The sequence below is a fragment of the Myotis nattereri genome (assembly GCF_964212035.1).
Source record: "Myotis nattereri genome assembly, chromosome: 3".
Lineage (NCBI taxonomy): Eukaryota > Metazoa > Chordata > Mammalia > Chiroptera > Vespertilionidae > Myotis > Myotis nattereri.
The window spans coordinates 201,071,449-201,091,702 of NC_138077.1; the positions used below are offsets into that span (position 1 = coordinate 201,071,449).

General features: G+C 45.8%; 1 protein-coding gene and 1 long non-coding RNA gene across 2 annotated transcripts; one reads left to right on the forward strand and one right to left on the reverse strand.

Moving 5' to 3' along the window:
* Positions 1 to 1,293: 1,293 nt before the first annotated feature.
* Positions 1,294 to 3,908, reverse strand: LOC308516070. Its single transcript, XR_013995699.1, has 3 exons — positions 3,824 to 3,908; positions 2,566 to 2,662; positions 1,294 to 2,181 (listed from the first exon to the last, which is right to left on the reverse strand). It is a non-coding gene; the product is annotated as an uncharacterized lncRNA (long non-coding RNA).
* A 144-nt stretch (positions 3,909 to 4,052) lies between these two features.
* Positions 4,053 to 11,678, forward strand: SYF2 (SYF2 pre-mRNA splicing factor). The gene is made up of 7 exons (XM_081086839.1): positions 4,053 to 4,121; positions 4,354 to 4,464; positions 7,574 to 7,699; positions 8,157 to 8,274; positions 8,630 to 8,720; positions 9,969 to 10,067; positions 11,014 to 11,678. The coding sequence occupies exons 1-7, from the start codon at positions 4,095 to 4,097 to the stop codon at positions 11,177 to 11,179; spliced, it is 738 nt and encodes a 245-aa protein (XP_080942965.1). The 5' UTR covers positions 4,053 to 4,094; the 3' UTR covers positions 11,180 to 11,678.
* The last annotated feature ends 8,576 nt before the right edge of the window (positions 11,679 to 20,254 follow it).

Here is a 20,254-nt window from a genome sequence, read left to right on the forward strand (position 1 = left end):
CTGTACAGTGGAATAACCAGTCACTATGATGTGCGCTGACCACCGGGAGGTATGTGCAGAACATGGTGGGCATTGGCCTGGTTAGACAGTAAAGTCAGAAAACAAGGATTGGCTTTAACATTTGTAACTGAAAATACGGTTAACCTGAGCATCCTGTTAGTATTAGTTGGTATCTTAGTAAAATTACATAACTCAAGGATTTCCTTGTAAGGGAGACTTGAAATAATTGACAATACTAGATTTTTTCACTGTCACTTAGCTGGTAATGGAAAGTACCAATCTGATTATGACCTACATTCAAATAGCTGTTTAATAGATGAGAGGTCTGGCTAGTAGCTGCTGTGGATATGTGCCACTTCTGAGATTGCACTTCTGTGATCTCAACTGCCTTCAGCCTTTTAATATGCTTGAGACGTCCCTATTTAATTTTCTCTTAGTCTATTCATTTTCTCTTCCCAGTACCCTGAAAAGAATATAGTTATATTTGTTTTTTTCTCATAACTGCCCCATCCTTGTCTAATTTAACCTTATTAGTTCAGCCTGGCCAGGACTGTTTAATCTCTCCTATACTTTGAAACACAGAAGAAACTGCATACCCCCAGACAAGCTGTCATTACATAATTGGGATACAATTACTCAGTGTGATACCCTGTTACCATCTAATCTGTGGACAGTACAGTCAGGTGCCGCTTCAACCACAGGAACATGTTCTGAGAAATGGGTAGTTAGCCAATTTCATCATTGTGCAAACAGGGCCCTTACACAAACCTGGATAGTACAGCCTACACACCTCGGCTAGATGGTATCCTGTGGTCGTGAGCCACCTGCGGCTTTTTGGCCCCTTGAGTGTGGCTCTTCCTAAGCCTTAGGAGCACCCTAATTAAGTTAATAACAATGTACATACCTATATAGTTTAAAAAATTTGGCTCTCAAATTTCAATCGTCGTACTGTTGATACTTGGCTCTGCTGACTAATGAGTTAGCTGACCACTGGTCTAGCCTACTGCTCCTGGGCTAGAAATCAAGCACATGAGCAAATACAACCAAGAGTGTAAACACGATGTGACGTGGCCTAGTGTTCTACAGCAAACTAAGAGTACACTTCCAGTAGCACAGCTGGTGTGGCTCTGGTTGAATGTTGACCCAGGAACCAACAGGTCAAGGTTTGACTCCAGGTCAGGGCACATGCTCAGACTGTGGGCTCAGTTCTTGGTTGGGGGGTGTGTTTCTATCTCTCTCCCTTCCTCTAAAAAGCAACATTAAAAAAAAATAGAAAAAAAGTAAATACATAAACCAGTAACAATCATTTTTTACATATTATGTACTGTATGTAATTGTGCTATACTTAACTAGGTTTGTTTACACAGCGTCACCAGGAACACCTGAGTAATGTGTTTTGCTACAATGACTACTTCCCTAGGTAATAGGAATTTTTCAGCTCCATTGTAATTTCATAGGACCACCCTTTATATTTGCATTCCATCATGAACTGAAACAGTTAATGCATTGCATGACTATGGCAAGATGAGAATTTGTATCAAGAGTCTAGATTCAGTGCTGTCCAATAGAAATACGGTATTAATTCACACCAGTAAATTAACTTATCCCAGTATATCTAAAATATTTCAACACAATATAAGGAATGCTGTGAGGCATCCACCTCGCCTTCTCTCCAGCAGGCTTGGTCCTGGCGTCATCCTTATCTGATGCCATCCGGCCTTGGGAACTCGGGGTAATTACTGTGTGTGGTTAGCGTGATCCAAAGGTACAGAATGGATCTTGAAGGAAAGGGTCGTTGCTGGGCCTCCAAAAGAACCCCGTGTAGACATTGAGAACCTTCGGCCTCCTGACCTCTGGGGTTTACTGTTGGCAGAAAGCAGACTTTGAGTGGACCAAAATTAATCCAGGAGTGGGGAAATGATTGAAGTGGTGTGCACATTTCTCCTAAGTGCCCATGCTCACATGGCTGAATAGACATAGAATCCGGAGAATGGAGGAGGTCTGGAACCCTGTGTGCCATGGGTCAGAAAGTAGATTGATTATAGTTGGATCTTCCCTTTGGCTTGGTTCAGTCTGTCCAGTAGCAGTTTCTGGCCCGGGGAATTGAAATACAAGGCCTCTTAGGAAAGACTGACCTTGTATTTTCCTGATAAAGCATAATAAACTTTGTAGGCTTCCTATCTGGAGAAGGAAAGTAAAAAGTTATTTAGATAAAAAAAAAAAAGAAATACTGTGATATTTTACACTGTGTGTGTACTACTGTGTGTGTGTGTGTGTGTGTGTGTGTGTGTGTTGTGACCTAGTGTGTATTTTTACACTTAAAGCACAGTTTAATTTGCCCTAGCCACATTTCATGTAATCAATAGTCATATGGTGGGTGGCTACCATTTTGGGGCTAGAGTGAATTTCCAGTACCAGGCACTGTTCTCAATGTTTTACATATTTTATTCTCAGTTTTCTGAGCTACAGATGAGGAATCAGAGCCAGAAAGCTTGCCTATACTGCCCCAACAAAAACACAATATTTGGATCTATAGCTTATGAGGATGGTATGAATTGTATTTACCTTTTTCTTTTTTCCCTGAAGTTCTCATTCCACAAGAGCTTTTTTTGCAGGTAATCTCCCCCACAACTTCTTGGTGACTTAATTTTCAAACTTCATTCTACCATGAGGACAAATCAAGTTTGTTAGCACAGGGATGGAAATAAACCCAAATAGACGTTACTTGTATGATAGGCCATTCATAGCAGACTTTTGGATTTTATTGTAGGGGGAGGAGATGAGGCATTCAACTGAATTATATCTTTAAATGTTACTTTACTGCTTCAGGGGACAATGTGGTAAGGATGGAAAAGAAATTGTTCTTGAATAAGGCCAGAGGGATATACTGACTGACTATTCAAGGACTGTGTGATGTAAGCACGTCCCTTAGGATTGGTTTGAAACAGGGGTTTCAAAGGATGAATGTCACTGTTTCGGTACTTGAGAGGATTGTAGATGCCACCGAATGATAGTCACATACGGACAAAAGCGCAGGAGTCCTGGCCTCGTGGCAGGTTTTGTCCCGGAACTGCTGCCCTGAGGGGCTCTCCTCCTCCGAGCCGCCCACCGAGCTGCCCACCGGCACTTGCGGGGGGCGGGCCGGCTTCTCCCCGCACCGCCCAGCGAGACCCGCGAAGCTGAGCCCTAGGGGTTGCACCGATGTTCAGTCCTACCAGCCTCACCAATACAGGTGTGGCCGAGCTTTTGGATTTTTGCCATTATTGTACAGTTCCCCAAAGAGAAAGAATAACCCACCGAGATTCTGATGGGAACATTATTTATATTGCTTTAGAGACTCCTTTTGAGATACGTTTCTATATCGTCTTCGAACCAGAAAATCCTTCACCTATTCAAACTTAATTTTTTTTGTACCTCACATTATGCTTTTCTTCCTGTTACCGTTTAAATTTTATACTTAGGTATCTTTTCATTTGGGGGCTTACTCATTTCTACGTCGAACTAGTGGTTATTAGTGCAGAAAATAATCATTTTCATATATTCCTCTTGTATCCAGCACCTTACTTTTATTAACGCACAGTTTCCCTGCTGGAGACGCAGAGTAAACAAGATGGACGCTTCTGCGCTCCTTGTTTACAACGCTGACGCGGGAAACGGAAAATGAACAAAGGGAACTCTCTTACGCTCTTGAAAAAATTAAAACGGGGCCATCTGTGACGGTACTGAAAGCGCACGCGAGACAAGGCAGGCAGGGGCGAGCTGACAGTCAGGATAAGCACTGTCCGCCCCAGGGAGCAACACGCAGCGGAGGCGACCTCCTTACCAGGCCCGCAGTCGGCCTTTCTTCCTTCCCGTCCCCTTCCGCGCGCTTCCTGCCCTTCTCTCCCCACCTCGCCGCCCTCCCCACTGTCTTCTGCGGCTGCGCAAGGCCCTGCCCAATCGAAAACCGGCTCACTGCTAGAAAGAGAGCAGGGATTGGTCCCAACCTCCGAGGCTGCCAGGAAGGGGCGGGGCTTATCGTAGGTTATTAACATCAATCAGAAGGCCGACGGAAGTGCTGTGTTGTTGCCGGAAGTGGGAAGGAGAGGGTTGTGATGGCGACTGCGGTTCTAACCGAGAAGGTAAGTGCCGCCGGCTCTCCCCAGGGGATTTCGTGGGGCGACTCACAGGGGCCGACAGGGGCGAGAGGTGGAGGAGATGCCTGGGTGCTGGGACAGGGAGGAGTAGGCGCTGTGGAGTCGGGGTCGGCAGTGCGGGCCCGGCGCGGCCTGGTCGGGCCCGGCGGGGACTGGGCCTGGGCAGCCCCGGGAGAAGCCGACCAGCCCTGCCAACCGCCGTCCCTCCCTGTCGCAGGTGCTGGCGAGCAGCGCGCAGGAGGAGCAGCCCCTCGCGGCGGCGGAGGAGCTGTCCGCCCAGAAGCGCGAGCAGAGACTGCGCAAGTTCCGGGAGCTGCACCTGAAGCGGGTGAGTAGGTGCTGCGCCCTGGCACTGGCCGGGCCCCTGCGTGTCGGTGGGGGGACGAGGAAGTCGCAGCAGCGAGCCTAACAAACCCGCGTGGCCCGATGCAAGATCTGTCCCGGTGGTTCTCAACGCTGGTAGCACGTTAGTCACTTTTGAAAATACAGTTGGCCCTTGGACATCGCATCTGGGTTTAGGGGTGCTGAACCCCGCAGTCGAAAATCCATATGTAACTTTGGACGCTACAGTTGCCCCTTCGCATACTTGGATTCAACCAACCGCGCAGAATGAAAACAGTATGAGCTATACGCGAATTTTCGACTGTGCGGGGGCGGCACCCATAGTCCCGGCGTTGTTCAAGGGTCAGCTGTATTTTTAAATAAATATATTTTTACTGATTTCAGAGAGGAAGGGAGAGGGAGAGAGAGACAGAAACAACAATGATGAGAATCATTGATTGGCTGCCTCCTGCACGCCCCCTACTGGGGATCGAGCCCACAACCCGGGATGTGCCCTTGGCCAGAATCCAACCAGGACCCTTCAGTTCGCAGGCCAACACGCTATCCACTGAGCCAAACCGGCTAGAGCGGGTCAGCTGTATTTTTGGTTTGCCATTGGGAATGTGAAAATACTGTTTTAGATCTGAGGTTGGTTGAATCCGTGGGAGTGAAACCCAGGGATAGGAAGGGCCGAGTGTACTTAGGTGCTGAAAGACATCTGGTTTAAGTGGACCTCCGCAGTTCAAACCTGCACTGTCCAGAGGTCAACTGTACACATACCCCCTCCAACCTCCTTCCCCCCTACATCTGGTTTAACTTACCTAGACTAGGTTTGGGAGTTTCTATTACTAACAGCCTCCTTGCTGTATTCTAACAAACTCTGTATTTTACTAGGGAAATATGTAGAAACTAGTCCAATGCTAATAAGAGAGCTGGTTGCCTCTTCATTCAAAAATAAGCAGCAGCCCTGGCCAGTGAGGCTCAGTTGGTAGGGCGTCATTCCCTTGCTTGGAAAGGTTGGTTCCATTCTGGATCAGGGCACATTCGGGGGTTGTGAGCTCCAACTGCAGTAGGGTGCCTGCCAGAGGCAGCAGATGGATGTTTCACTATCAATGTTACTTTCTCCCTCTCCCCCCCCCCCCCTCAAAATCAATATAAAAATCTCTGAAAGTCTGTAGTGTCAGTGAATATGAAAATATGAAAATGCTGTTTTAGATCTCAGGTTGGTTGAATCCGTGAAAAAGCTCAATGAAAGTCTAGTGTCAATGGTTGAGCTAGTCAGTGGCGAACAAGACGATTAAGATAAGGCTTCTGTTCTTAAAAGAGGAGGCAACTTTACAGCTAGAAATTTCATTATGGTAAATGCCATGCTAGAGTTAGGAACAAAGGCTGGGGAGTACAGAGGAGAGATTAAAACAGTATGGGGCGGGCTCCAGGGAGTGTCTTATATAAGACACCTAAACTACTACTTAAAAGATTAGTAAGGTGTTATCAGACAAAGAAGCTGGAGGAAAAAAATATCCAAGCAGACGGGACAAATACAAAGGAAGAGAATTCATATTAGGAATAAGAGTCCAGCAAATAACTGGCTGCAGTTGGAGCTGAGAAAGAAAAAGTAACAGCTCTTGACTCAACTTGGAGTGGCCTGACAGCCCGGCCATGGTTCCACAAAACCCCAGCATCACTCTGACTGTTGTAGTGAGACAAAAACAAGACTCTTCAAACCACAGAATGACCACACGTCCCCCTCTTCTGCTAACATCATAGACTGTTATTATCAAATAAAACATTAGTCTTGCTCCGTTAATCCGGCCTCGTATGTAAAAACTTAAGATGCTCAATCAAAAATGCGTTGGCTTTCCGACAGTGCCAATCCAGAGCACAACCACGCTTCCTCAAATTTCCCCCCCGAGCCGCTGACACCTACCCCCTAACACTCTCTCACCTAAATGCCTACAGTTCCCTTTGGTTTGCTGTCTCTTTCAGGGCAACACACACAACTTTGTTTGATTTCAGGTGTTTCCTTGGTGTCTTCACCTGGAGGGTATTGTCAGCGTCAAGAATAAATAAGGGATGGTAGTTGAGAGGACATTCTCTCTTTGCCCCCCAAAAGTTAATCTAAGAAAGACTTAAACACATTTAAATATTTACGTGGATGAACTGTGTAAAAAAACATCTGGCTGGAAATTAGGAGACATGGCTTCCTGGACTTACTGCCACCAGCCTGTGACCTAAGAAACATCAAACTTAATTTTTCCTTAAGATGGTATACTTATTATATGCAGTTAAATTTATTTTAAAACAGACTCTTCACAGAGTAATCCAACTGGAAAACTTCTTTCATTTGCCATAATGTAAACTGTTAAAATATTTGAAAAGGAGGGAGGACTTGGAAAGGATTAGAGATACGTATTAAGATAGGTTTTAGAGCCCCAGCCCCAAATTGAGGCTTTTTCCTTGAGTTAAGATGAAAAGAGACTGGAAAGTAGAGCGTCATTCTCATCGTGTGTTTAACATCATTCCGTGCCATCTGAAGTCTTTTTTTTTAAATATATTTTATTGATTTTTTACAGAGAGGAAGGGAGAGAGAGAGAGAGTCAGAAACATCGATGAGAGAGAAACATCGATCAGCTGCCTCCTGCACATCTCCTACTGGGGATGTGCCCGCAACCCAGGTACATGCCCTTGACCGGAATTGAACCTGGGACCCTTCAGTCCGCAGGCCGACGCTTTATCCACTGAGCCAAACCGGTTTCGGCCCATCTGAAGTCTTTAGTGCCCCTGTAGTAGTCCTTCCTCTTTGTGAAACCTTGTCCCATCCAACCCTAAGGGACCTGCTCAAAGGGACTGCGCCGCTAAACGGAGGTAAAGCTGACATGAACCTCCAGGCCTCTGGAGCAGCAGATCCGTGCAGCCCAACACATTTTTTTTTTTGACTCGATACAAATGCAGCCCTAGTTAGGTGGTTCCCTTGCTTAAAATCCTTTGATGGCTCTCCCTTGCTTTAAGATAAAATGGGGTCCCCTTGGTAATGTGTCTTACCTGCCCCTCCAAGAAGGCAAGATCTATTTGGATTGATGGTCATGCTTCAGCTATAGACTTTCGTTACGTTGTAGAATGAAGCCCGTAAATTAAATCACCAGGAAGTTGTGGAAGAAGATAAAAGACTGAAGTTACCTGCAAACTGGGAAGCCAGAAAAGCCCGTTTGGAATGGGAACTACGGGAGGAAGAAAAGAAAAAGGTTAGGAACGCCTCTGCTGTTTCCCAAGTGGCTTACTGGGCCTTTCTGTGGTATTGACGCAGCAGAACCAGGTGGCTTTGTACACCGGTTCTAGAGCGCGGCTGCCGGAGTTCAGCTCTTGGCTCTGCTTTTCACCAGCTGCCACACTGGGCGAGTGACCTCCCCTGCCGGCGTCTCTGTTTTCTCACCTGTAGATGGAGACTATGACGATAATTGAGTTAATTATGAGTTAAATGAGCCAGTGCCTGTAAAACGGTCTGACACCTGATAAATGCTGAATAAATATTATTTTAAATCTGTGTACTTCTTTCTTATATACTATAGCAGATTCCCAAATTTTCTTTGCTTAATCATTTTAAAAGTATTGCTAATTTTATTTAATCTTTGTTGTTTTAAAATAGATAAAATAATTGCTTGTATCATAATTGCTGGTTTCAGCTCTTCCCTTTCTTTTTAGGAATGTGCAGCCAGAGGGGAGGACTATGAGAAAGTGAAGTTACTGGAGATCAGTGCGGAAGATGCGGAAAGATGGGAGAGGAAAAAGAAGAGGAAAAACCCGGACCTGGGATTTTCAGGTAAATTGGCTTTTACTTTATTGAATGGGCTTGCTAGGCAAGCATCGCCTTCAGTGTTCCTGATTTATGAAAGGATGCGCCCCTTCAGGGATATTCCCTAAGAGGCATAAGCCCAAGAAAATACAAATATATCTCCTGGGGCAGCAGTAAAGGCTGTACTTCAGTCACCTGGATTCTTCTGTTCTTTGTGGTAAAATTAATCGAGGCTTGTATTGTCAGCATCTTCAGGATAAGAGGCTCTGCTTAGATTGGTGTCTTGTGCATATATTGCTACTAATAGTTTAGATTTTTCCCCCCTGAATTGTAATGACCAGACAAGGAAGTATATTATGTCTGGTTCTCATTTTCTTTTTAGATTATGCTGCTGCCCAGTTACGCCAGTATCATCGGTTGACCAAACAGATCAAACCTGACATGGAGACATATGAGAGACTGAGAGAAAAGCAGTAAGTTGACAGTAATGCAAGTTTTTGTTTTTTTGGGTTTTTTTTTGCATCCTGAGATAGACATATTTGTGTGTGAATATATATACAACCATACACACATAAATAATGCCTAGGTAATGTTTAGGTATGGGTTATCAGACAGCTGTCTTAAGAATGATTTCTGATCTCAGCAACACTATTGCTCACTCCACAGTAGTTAAACTCATCATCTGGCTATCTTTCTAGCTGGGCGTTCCAAGACTGAGTGTGGAGTGTTTAAAACCAGATTATCCTATTCACTCCGATATTCTTTTAAGATGCTGTAGTGCCAGCATGTGTGAACTTTTTTTTTGTAAAGGACCGGATAGTAAACATTTTAGGCTTTGTGGGCTATATGGTCTCTGTACAACTACTACTACTCAGCTCTGCTGCTGTGATATGAAACAGCATAGAGGACCTATAGACAAATGGGTGTGGCTTTGTCCCAGTAAAACTGTCTATAAAAACATGGTGGAGCTTGCCAACTCCTGCTTTAGTGGAGAGAGAAATACGTGAACTTGGAGGCAGGTCCTGACTCTGGCCCTTGGCCCTTTCATCTATAGAATGAAAGTGTCAGAATAAGTGATTTATTAGATCCCTTCTGATTCTGTATTTTTGTTTTTTAAGATTTTTTTATTGATTTTCAGAGAGCAGAAAAGAGAGAGAGAGAGAAACATTGATGTGAAAGCGAAGCATCAGTCAGGTGCTTCCTCCGTGCCCCCTACTGGGGATCAAGCCTGCAATCCTGGCATGTGCCCTGATCAGGAATTGAACCAGCAATCTTTTTTGTTTCTTTTTTAAAAAATATTTTTATTTATTGATTTCAGAGAGGAAGGGAGTAGGTGAGAGAGATAGAAACATCAATGATGAGAGAGAATCATTGATTGGCTGCCTCCTGCACACCCCCAACTGGGGATCAAGCCGACAACCTGGGCAGATGGCCTGACCAGGAATCGAACCGTGACCTTCTGGTTCACAGGTTGATGCTCAACTACTGAGCCACGCTGGCTGGGTAAACCAGCAATCTTTTGGTGCACGGGATGATACCCAACCAACTGAGCCGTACGGGCCAGGGCTCTGTATTTTTTTTTTTTTTTAAGTTAAGGTGGGACCCACCCCACAGTAAATATGTGTGTCTCTTTTATATCTCATCCTGAATGGTTTACTTTGAAATTAGAGAATTTAGTGCATTTGTATTGTTACTGTAAGTTCATTTTGCTGTCTTTTCAGTGGAGAAGAGTTTTTTCCAACATCCAACAGTCTTCTTCATGGAACACATGTGCCTTCCACACAGGAAATTGATAGGATGGTTACAGATCTGGAAAAACAGTAAGTACTCAGTAGAGCAGAGTGAAATTTTAAGTGCTTAATGGCAAAATGAATAAGCTTAGAATGAATTGAATAGACAGATATTATACTTGCTAATTTCTGACTTAGCATCTACAGTGGTTTTGGGGACAGCAGGTATGAGTTGAGTCCATATGATTTGGAATGGAGAAGCAAACAAAATATTGATATAATTGAATTGTTATCATTGAAGCAGGGAAGGATCTAAAGAAAATTCTTCTTCTTTAAGAACTTTTATTTAGTAATCACTCTGCTATTTGTTTTGAAGAAGCAAGAATGTTCTAGTAAATGTTACCTCCACTACATTTGCATATCTTATACTGATAGGGTTGAATATTAGGCAGAGTGGAATGAATCTGTATTTTAGGAGTTAATACATGTGAAGTATTAAGGATAGTGTTTCACTGTGCACTCCGTATTAGCTGTGGTTATTAATATTATTATTGTAGTCATCTTCTTTTAATATTTTATGTATCCAATCCAGTTTATAACAAGGTTATCATTGCCTTCTTAGAGGCATTCTGAAGGTGAATTTGTATATTACCGGATTTCATGGTTCTTACCCAGGTTGTGCTATTAATTAGCAGCTTCAACTTAATCTTGATGAAAACTGCTTCCCCCACCCACCAAAGTGTGCTGTTCTAAGTGTAACGATGCTTTCCTCAACTACTCAGCTGTTTCTGTTAAGACAAAAAAAGAAGACAAGCCCTGGCCAGCTAGCTCAGTTGGTTAGAGTGCCGTTCTGATATGCCAAGGTTGCGGGTTTGATTTCCCGTCAGGGCACAAGCAAGAATCAATGAATGAATGCATAAATAAGTGGAACAACAAATCGATGTTTCTCTCTCTCTGTCTCTCTCTCTAGTTAATAAATTAAAAAATTTTAAAAAAGACTTTTCAAATTTTTAAAATTACTTTCTTTTTCCCTCAGAATTGAAAAACGAGACAAATATAGCCGGAGACGACCTTATAATGATGATGCAGATATCGACTATATTAATGAAAGAAATGCCAAATTCAACAAAAAGGCAGAAAGATTCTATGGGAAATATACAGCTGAAATTAAACAGAATTTGGAGAGAGGAACAGCTGTCTAGTCTGCTTCAGGAACTGTTTTTAGAAGCTTGCGATGGAGTGAAAGTTTCTGCTAGCAGGACTCCGTCTATGCCTTCCCACTCAGCATTTAAAAATAAATGTTTTTTCTTAAACATATATTTCCAAATTTTTGTGTTTGGATATAAGATGTATTTCTTGTAGTGTACTTGTTTTGTAATAATCTACTTTGTATAAATCCTAATTATATTATTTTTCTATGTATTTTAAATGTGTGATTGTTTAATCTTTGAAGCATTTTGGGCTTAAGATTGTTGGTACCAAACATAAGTTCAATCACTGTCGCTTTGAATCATGTTAGGAATTTGACAGAATCTAGAGTTGGACTCAGGAACCATGTGGGATTGAAACTAAGGACAGTGATGACAGTGTGGCAGTGGCTCCTGGAGGACTGGTGCAGGCTGGACCCAGGGCTGCTTATGACCAAGTTCAGGAAGCAACAGAACTGCCCTCCTGTGAATATGGAATAAAATCCCTACTAACCCTCTGCTTATCATTCAAAAATATGTTTGTATATACACACACCAACATATATGCTTCCAATTCCATAAACTTAAAATTTCTTTTTTATGGGAAATTCCAAACATACTCAAAAGAAGACAATTTAGTACAATGACCCCCACATACCCAATCCCCATCTCATGGCCAATACAGTTTCATCTTTATTTCTGCTTTCCCCTCCATGACTCCTATGTTCAAAACTTTTGAAGCAAATACCAGATGTATAACTTTATCTGTTACACATTTTTTAAGTATGTATCTGAAAGCCCATGAGCGTCAACCCATAGAGGTCCCTGGCTGGATTCCCAGTCAGGGCACATGCCCGAGTTGTGGATTTGATCCTCAATGTGGAGTGTGCCGGGGGCAGCCAATGATGTTTCTATCTCTCTATCCCTCTCCCTTCCTCTCTAAATAAATTAAAGAAAACATTAAAAAAAAAGGAAGATATAAAAAAGACCCACATCAAACTGGTAGACATGAAAATACATTTCTGAGATGAAAAATGCCCTGGGTGGGTTTAACCCGACTGCTGCCGAGTTCCCATCAGCCACTGCGTATTCTGTTCATCTCCCACGCAGCCCATGGCTGGGCGATGCTCCTCTAACAGTGCTCTCGCTCCTGCCCCTGCCCCTGCCCCTGCCCATCAGGACAGGGCCGCCTCCCCATTAGCCTTTCCTAAAGCTGGGACGTCTTAGTGGGGACAACTTCCTCTTTGGCTCATTTATTTCAAAGGCCACCTCAGAGAAGGGGGTCTTGATTACTTTCAACTGTGTTCTCCCACTTGGAAGGCCCCGTTGAGCAGTTTTTGTCCAGGTGGCGGAGCTGAGCATAACAAAATGGTCTCCAATAGTTACCATTAATTGCGTGACAGTGTTCCAAGCTGGCTCCGGAGTGAGGTTGTCCCCATCGGAGTCCTCTGAAGGCCTTAGTGGAATGGGGGTGATAATAGCACTAACCTCACAGGATTGTTGTTGGTATTAAATGGATAATCCAGGCAAAGCACAGCACGCTGGGCTGTGTGGAGTAAATGCCCATGCGTGTTGGCAGTTCCTGGTACGTCACATTCTCCAGTAAGACTCTTGCTGTCTCCGTTCTCAGGGCAAGAAGCACTGTGCAAAAGCCAGTAAAAACGCTGACTAAGGTGCCAGACAGCCTGGAATCGAATGTCAGTTCTTCCATTTGCCAGGCAAAGGATCTGACCAGTCACGGCATTCGTCTGCTAGGGCTGCCCTAACAGAATCCAGACAGGGCGGCTTAAACACCAGAAATGTGTGTTCTCACAGTTCTGAAGGCTGGGAGTCCAAGAGCAAGGGACCAGCAGGGTTGATTTATGGTGAAAACTCTCTCCTCGGCTTGCAGGAGGCCACCTTCTTGCTGTGCCCTCACATGGCCTTTGCTCCCTGTTCGTGCACTGGGGGTGTCCCCTCCTTTCCCCCCAATAAGGACATCAGTCCTATTGGATTAGGGTCCCCACCCTCATGACCTCATTTAACCTTAATGACTTTAACAAAATATATCTTTATTGACTTCAGAGAGGAAGGGAGAGAGAGATAGAAACATCAATGATGAGAGAGAATCATTGAACGGCTGCCTCCTGCACACTCCACACTGGGGATTGAACCCACAACCTGGGCATGTGCCCTGACTGGGAATCAAACCGTGACTTTCTGGTTCATAGGTCAGTGCTCAACCACTGAGCTAAGCAGGTTGGGCTTAATGACTTTTTTAAATAGAGTCACATGGGGGTTAGAGTTTCAGCACATAATTTTTTTTGGGGGGGGGGGGAACTCAATTTGGCCCATAAAATCACCCACCCTCTTTGTGATTCAGTTTCCCCAGCTCTAAAAAGTGTTAATGATACCTACCTCAGACGGCTGTTGGGGGGATTAAATGAGTACAATGTGCTTATACCAGTGCCTGTTCATAGGGGTACTATGTGAGTTATAACAGTAATGAGTCAATAAATATTATCCTCCTGGGCATTTCCTCTACTTGGTCTGCTCTCTTTCCTCACCTCCCAATCAAGATAATGCCACATTATTGATTCAGAAATCTCTGAGGGAGGTTAGGATTACCACGTGACTTACACCCTGCCCCCCAACCTTGGATTTTTTTTTTTTTTTTTTTTTTTAACAAGCAGAGACTTCCTCTTCCTGCCAATCTGGAGCGCTGCAGAGGGAGGCAATCCAGGAGCTCTGAAGTGCCCTGCCCAGCCCTCTCTGCGCCTCCAGCACCAGCCGCTCCCTTCGGAAGCTCATCGCTCGCACAGGACTAAGTTTGCGCTCTGCCTGGGCTGCTTCTCCACTGAGAGTCACAGTCCAGTTCCTGACAAATGACAACCACTTGCAGAACTCAGGGATCTGAGACCAGAGGCCCCACCTGGCTTTCTGCTTCAATAGAACCAGCACTTGTGGTCAAATCATTAAAAGAAAAAAAGAACCCCAAACACCTCTTCTCTATAAAAATGTTCACATTTTGGATGAATAGTTTAGTCTTGTCCCCATGGGTGGGGTTGTCATATTTGTGTTTGCAAAGTTACAGGCTGATGGGAGCTCTACAGGCTGTAGGGACCACAAGAAACTAGAAAATACGGACAACCTCTGTGTGTGTGTGTGTGTGTGTGTGTGTGTGTTGGGAGGGGACAGGAGTGTGTTTCTGCAGCTGGAAATGGTCCTTGGGGGAGAGATGCAAAAAAACCCCAACACAACAAAAACACCTAATAGTCTCAGAAACATCCCCTAGTATGGAAGATGTTCATCACATATTTGTAAAATAAACATAAAACATTTAAAATATACTACAGTTTTTACAAAATTTTGTATTAGCACTTCTCATTCTTATTAATAAAATAGAAGTCCTCAAATAAGAGCTGAGCTAATCTCCTGTTGCTGAGAGGCGGGTGTGGCTAGATAGAGACAGAGCCTGGTAGCAGAAAGGGGATGGGGAAGGAGAGCAGAGCCTCAGTGACCACGGCAGCTGTGTAGCGCCCCCTGGTGGGATTTGAGGAGCATAGCTTCAAAATCAGTCCCATTTAAAAAAAACCCCAAAACACAGCAAGCATTGGGCTTTTCCCTAGATACAACATTAATACGTAGTCATTGAAAATTGTTGATACAGGCATTCTAAATCAGTGACATGTGAATCAGTCAGATTTTAGTAATATTTTGCTCATTACTAGGGAAAGAGAATTTTGGTTTCATCATGCAGCTTCGCAAAGCTTTCATCAAAATTAGCTTATGTAAACATGATTCAATTGATGTCTGTACAGTTTCTAAACAAAGATAAAAAAATGGCCAGTAAACACACGAAAAGGTGCTCCATGCCATGTGCCCTCAGGCAAACACGAAGTAAAACTACGATGAGGTATCACTTCCCATCCACCAGCATAGCTCTAATCAACGACACAGATAGTCACAAGTGCTGACAAGGACGCGGAGGAATCCGGACCTTCTGCACACCGCTGGTGAGGAATAACTGCTGTGACAGTCCCTCCCGAGGTTAGACTCGAGTTACCGTATGAAGTAACAATTTCATTCCTAGGTACGCGCCCAAGAGAACTGAAGACATATTGCCACAAAAAATCTTGAAAGCAAATGTTCACAGCAGCAATTACTTGTAATAGCCAAAGAGTAGAAAGAGCTCAAATGTCCATCAAGTGATGAACAGATATGTGTGGTGCAGCCACACAAAGGAATATTATTCACCAATAAAAAGGAATAACGTTCTGATACAGGCCACACCACGGTGAACCTAGAGGACATTTTGCTAACTGACAGAAGTCAGACACAAAAGACCATACATAACTTGTATGACTCCATTTATACGAAATGCCCAGAACAGGCAAATCCATAGAGACAGAACATAGACTAGTGGTTGCCCGGGGCTGGGTGGGATGAAGGAGGGAGTGAGAGGGAATGACTGTTTATGGGGATGGAGTTTCCTTTTGGGATGATGAAAATGTTCTTAAATTATAGTGTGGTGATGGTTATACCCCCCCGCGAATGTGCTAAAAACCGCAGAACTGTGTGCACGTTAAAAGGTGAATTTTATGGCATGAGAATTATATCTCAATAAAGCTGCTACGGTTTCTGTTCATAATCATATCATGAGAAGACTTCCATCGAGTTTGGAAGGTCTGTTTGACATGTAGGCTTCATAAAATCCATTTGGAGTGATTCCCAGGAGGCCCCTCGAGAAATCAAAGCAGCCAAGACAGATTCCCAAGAGACACATGTGATTGCCCATCCAGAGAAATCGCAACAGCTCGACTAAGTGACTCACTGAACAGGCGGTTTTGAGCACCTACGACATGCTAGAGAGTCTTCCAGAAGCTTGGCTATATCAACGAACAGATTCAAGGGTTGATTTTATTTTATTTACTTACTTATCTTTCTTTTTTAAAAATAATTCTTTATTGTAAGGGTTGATTTTAGTTAAACTGCTTCTCACGTGGGTGACTCTGGACTGATGGCTCCGGGGTGAGCCCAGCCGGCACTGGATGACGGATGTTACCAAGGACCCGTGGCTTCCCTCCTCCTGTTCCGGGGAAACCAGGCAATTTAAAAAAACGAGGTAGATATGAAGGTACGGCATTTGTGAAAGCGTTTCTGTACTTGAGAAAGTCAATAGCAGTTAGGAATGACATTGGCTGGGAACAATAGACATCCCGACGAATGGGCGTGGACAAAGTGAAGACTAGTTTTCTCACAAAAATGTGGAGGCGGGAGATCACTCTGTGCCTGATGAGGTCACTGCGGGCCCGGGATCCGTCCTTTCCGCTCGGGCATCCTCGGCCTTGGCCTCTTGTGTGTGTCACCAGCTGTTGCTCAGCACGAGGCATGATGTCCTCACACCAGTGTCCAAGGGGGACGGCCAAAGGGGGCAAGGCCCTATGTCCCTCCTCTGGGGGCTCCATTTATTCTGGAAAGCGCTCCTGGTGCATCACTGACTCGAACGGGACCACGAGCTGCATCCGTGCATGACGCAGTGTGGTAACCAACCAGGGGGCGGGGGCTTGCTCATTAAGGCTGGATTCTCTTGGGCCTGGCTCTGGGCTTCAGGCCAACTTGGGTTGGTTCCATGAATCTCATGATGGGGCCTATGAGACAAGGGGTATGACAATGGCGCAAGCACACGTCAAGCCCCTGTTTGTGTCACGTGGTGAAACATCCCGCTGGCCAAATCAACGCACATGGCTGAGCCCAGAGTCCGGGGGCAGGAAATCCAGTTCGCCTGCTATGACGTCATGGTAAGGGTGGAAGTATAATTCTACTACAGGGGCGTGAAGGCCAGGTGGGCCTTTCCCTAGCCCAGGCAGCAGGGTTCAGATGGCCATGGGTGGCTTAGACCAACCCCGACTCGTGAAGTCTTACGGTGTCGTGGTTAAGAACATGACTTTGGGGAGAAGGACTTTTAGGATCAGACCCCAGCTTCCACACCCACTAGCGCTTTGACCTGGGCAATCAATTTCACGTCCAGATTCCTCACCTGCGAAATGAGGGTAACAATAGTGCCTGCCTCATAGGGTTGTGGTGAAGGCTGCGGTGCTTCTAATTCTCACCCGAGGATATTTTTTCCATTGATTTTCCTTTTCTGCTGCAAAAAGATTTATTGTTTCATTTGGTCCAATGCATGGGAGAGGGCTTCAGGATGGTTAAAAGAATGGCTAGTAGCCCTGACTGGTTTTACTCAGTGGATAGAGCGTTGGCCTGCGGACTGAAGGGTCCCGGGTTCGATTCCGGTCAAGGGCATGTACCTTGGTTGCGGGCACATCCCCAGTGGGGAGTGTGCAGGAGACAGCTGATCGATGTTTCTCTCTCATTGATGTTTCTAATTCTCTATCCCTCTCCCTTCCTCTCTGTAAAAAAATCAATAAAATATATTTTTAAAAAAGGAAAGAATGGCCAGTAGTTCCAGGAAGAGGCTCAGGTAAAAGCCAGAGACCAGGGGAAGCAGAGGGGCCCCCCAAAGGCCTCTGGGCTCCAAAGGCTCCTAGTCGTGCTGGAGGGGGAGCCTTTCGAAGAGACACTCGCCCCGCCCAGCCTGGGGGCCGCAGCCTGCGGAGGTGAGCCAGGTGTCGCCCATCTTCTTGATGAGTTTCACCTCCTCACCCCGGAAGTGGTTCTCCGGGAAGCCCCAGAGCTGAGGGTCTGCGGGTGGAACCAGAGCCGGCAGCTCCACCAGGGCCTGGTCAGGTGCCTCTCCAAGGCCAGGGCGGCTGCCATGGGCCCTGAGTTTTGCCCACTCGTCTTGGGGGACCTCAGCGGGTCCTGGGAGAGAAGGCGGCCGCCTCGCTGGTTTTTAACTTTGAGATGCTCAGCACCCTTGTGCTTCTTCTCCACCAACTCGGGGAAGAGGTGGCCCATGCCCTCGAGAGCCACGTCCTCAGGGGCGAAATAGAAGCCCAGAGAGGTAGGTGCGGGAGGCACGCAGGGGCAGGCTGGCCAGGGGGTCGGCCGCAGCCTCCACCTCGGTGGAGCAATTCTGACGGATTTGGGAGCTCACGGTTGTTCAGCAATAAGGAGTTCAAGGTAGAAAAAGAAAACCAGTGTGTTGGCTGGTCCCGGGAGGGGATTCTGCAGGTGGTGACTGGATAAGGGGCAGGAGAGTGGCCGGAGGCTGGAAGAAGGGGCGTCCCTGGGTCTGTTCTCTCCAAACACTGTTGAAGCGAGAGGCAGGTCCGGGACCGCTGAGGGCACTCTCCATTGATTTTTTAAAAATTGATTTTTATTGATTTCAGAGAAGGAGGGAGAGGGCGAGAGAGATAGAAACGTCAACGACGAGAGAGAATCATTGATCAGCTGCCTCCTGCACGCCCCACACTGGGCATTGAGTCCATAACCCGGGCATGTGCTCTGACCAAGAACTGAACAGTGACCTCCTGGTTCATAGGTAGATGCTCAACCATTGAGCCACACCAGCCAGTCTCCATTGATTTTTTTTTTTTTTTTTAAGAGAGAGAATGGAAGGGAGGGGGAGAGACACAGAAAGAAACATGGATCTGAGAGAGATTGGTTGCCTCCTGCATGTGCCCCGACCCGGGGCTGGGGATTGAGCCTGCAACCAAGGTACATGACCTTGACTGGAATCAAACTCATGACCCTTCAGTCCATGGGCCAACGCTCTAACCACTGAGCAAAACCAGCTAGGGCAATATGGTGCTTCTGAAAACGCCTAGCACACTGTAGGGGTTCATGAGTGTTAGCTCTGATCCTCGGGGGCCAGAGGAGAGGGGGTCTTGCTGCCCTTTCTCTCTGCAGAAGCTGTAACAGGTGAGTTTGGCCACAGAGGAGAGGGAGGAGCTCTGTATCTCATCGTGTCACCTCTCGGGTCAGGGAGGGCTCCCATCTCACTCTGTGTGTCCTGCTCATTCCTCCCAGACAGCTCAGCAGCGAGTGCACCGCAATTGCTTTCTCATTAGTAGCCGCAGAATTCACATGCAGTAGCTCTCCACCACTGAGGTCTGCAGTTAGCGGTGGCTTGCACACTGAACCGTGAAGCCAAACAATCTGCTATTGTTAGGTTGGAATCAGCCACTTGAATTAAAAGAAAACAACCCAAACCCACCCCCCCCACAAAAAAAAAAACCTCACTGTGTCACGTCACCTGCTCCCAGGCCAAGCCAGAGGGAAAAAGAACGTCTCGCCAGATGTTCCACGTGCTGGGGCTCCGGAGTTCTCAGGGGTTCCAAGTGTATTCGTTCCAGAGAATTCTCAATCAAAGCACTACCCCAGGCAGACACATTTTCACACCAGCATGCCCCCAGCATGTGTGGAAAAGAGCGGGGGAAGCTGTGTAGATCTAAGTCGGACTAATTAGCTGTCAGCTGCGTCGCATCTGGAGATCAAATATAAGCTGTTGGCATCAAACACTGTTCCGGTCCCTGTCATTTCCGTTCTGCTGGTACCGCGCCATGCTTTGTAGCGGGGCCCTGATATGTTTCTCCACGCTGACAAAAAAATCCAGCAGCCTGCCAAGCCTGGAGCCCCGTCATCCGCTATTGGCGACTCAGCATCCTGGTATTTTGGGCCAGGGGGAGTTAGAGACCCCGGCCTTTGCTGGGATGAGTCGATGGAAGTGGGCAATCGCATTTGGCGGTGTTGGAATGCAAATGTTTGCCTGGTTGCCCGTCACCAGGGCCCATGACCATTGCTCCTGTTCTGTGTGTGCAAAGGCCACAAAGTCCAGGGTGTGCCACAGGCTCCTTTTGGCCCGCCTCGGGAATTCCATCGGTTTGCACCAGGTAGAAGTGGTTCATCACTGGCGGGTCGAAGGGCCGAGGTATGGATTTTGCCTTTTAAGAGAAGCATGTGCATCTGGCAATGGGAGAGTGGCCAGAGGACAGACCCAGCCGCGGTTTTATTCTATGCAGATATTTAAAGTTTTCTCTTTTCGCCTGGTGGAGAAGAATCTGTTTCTGGTTTAAGCTGATTTAAATTTTTTGCCAGCCTATTGTAAATAATGTGTCCCTTCATTTCTTGAAAGGAGCTTGGGATATGGTTATAGAATTCCAAGTATACACATGACAAACTGGCTTTATGAATTTGATTCTTCTCCAT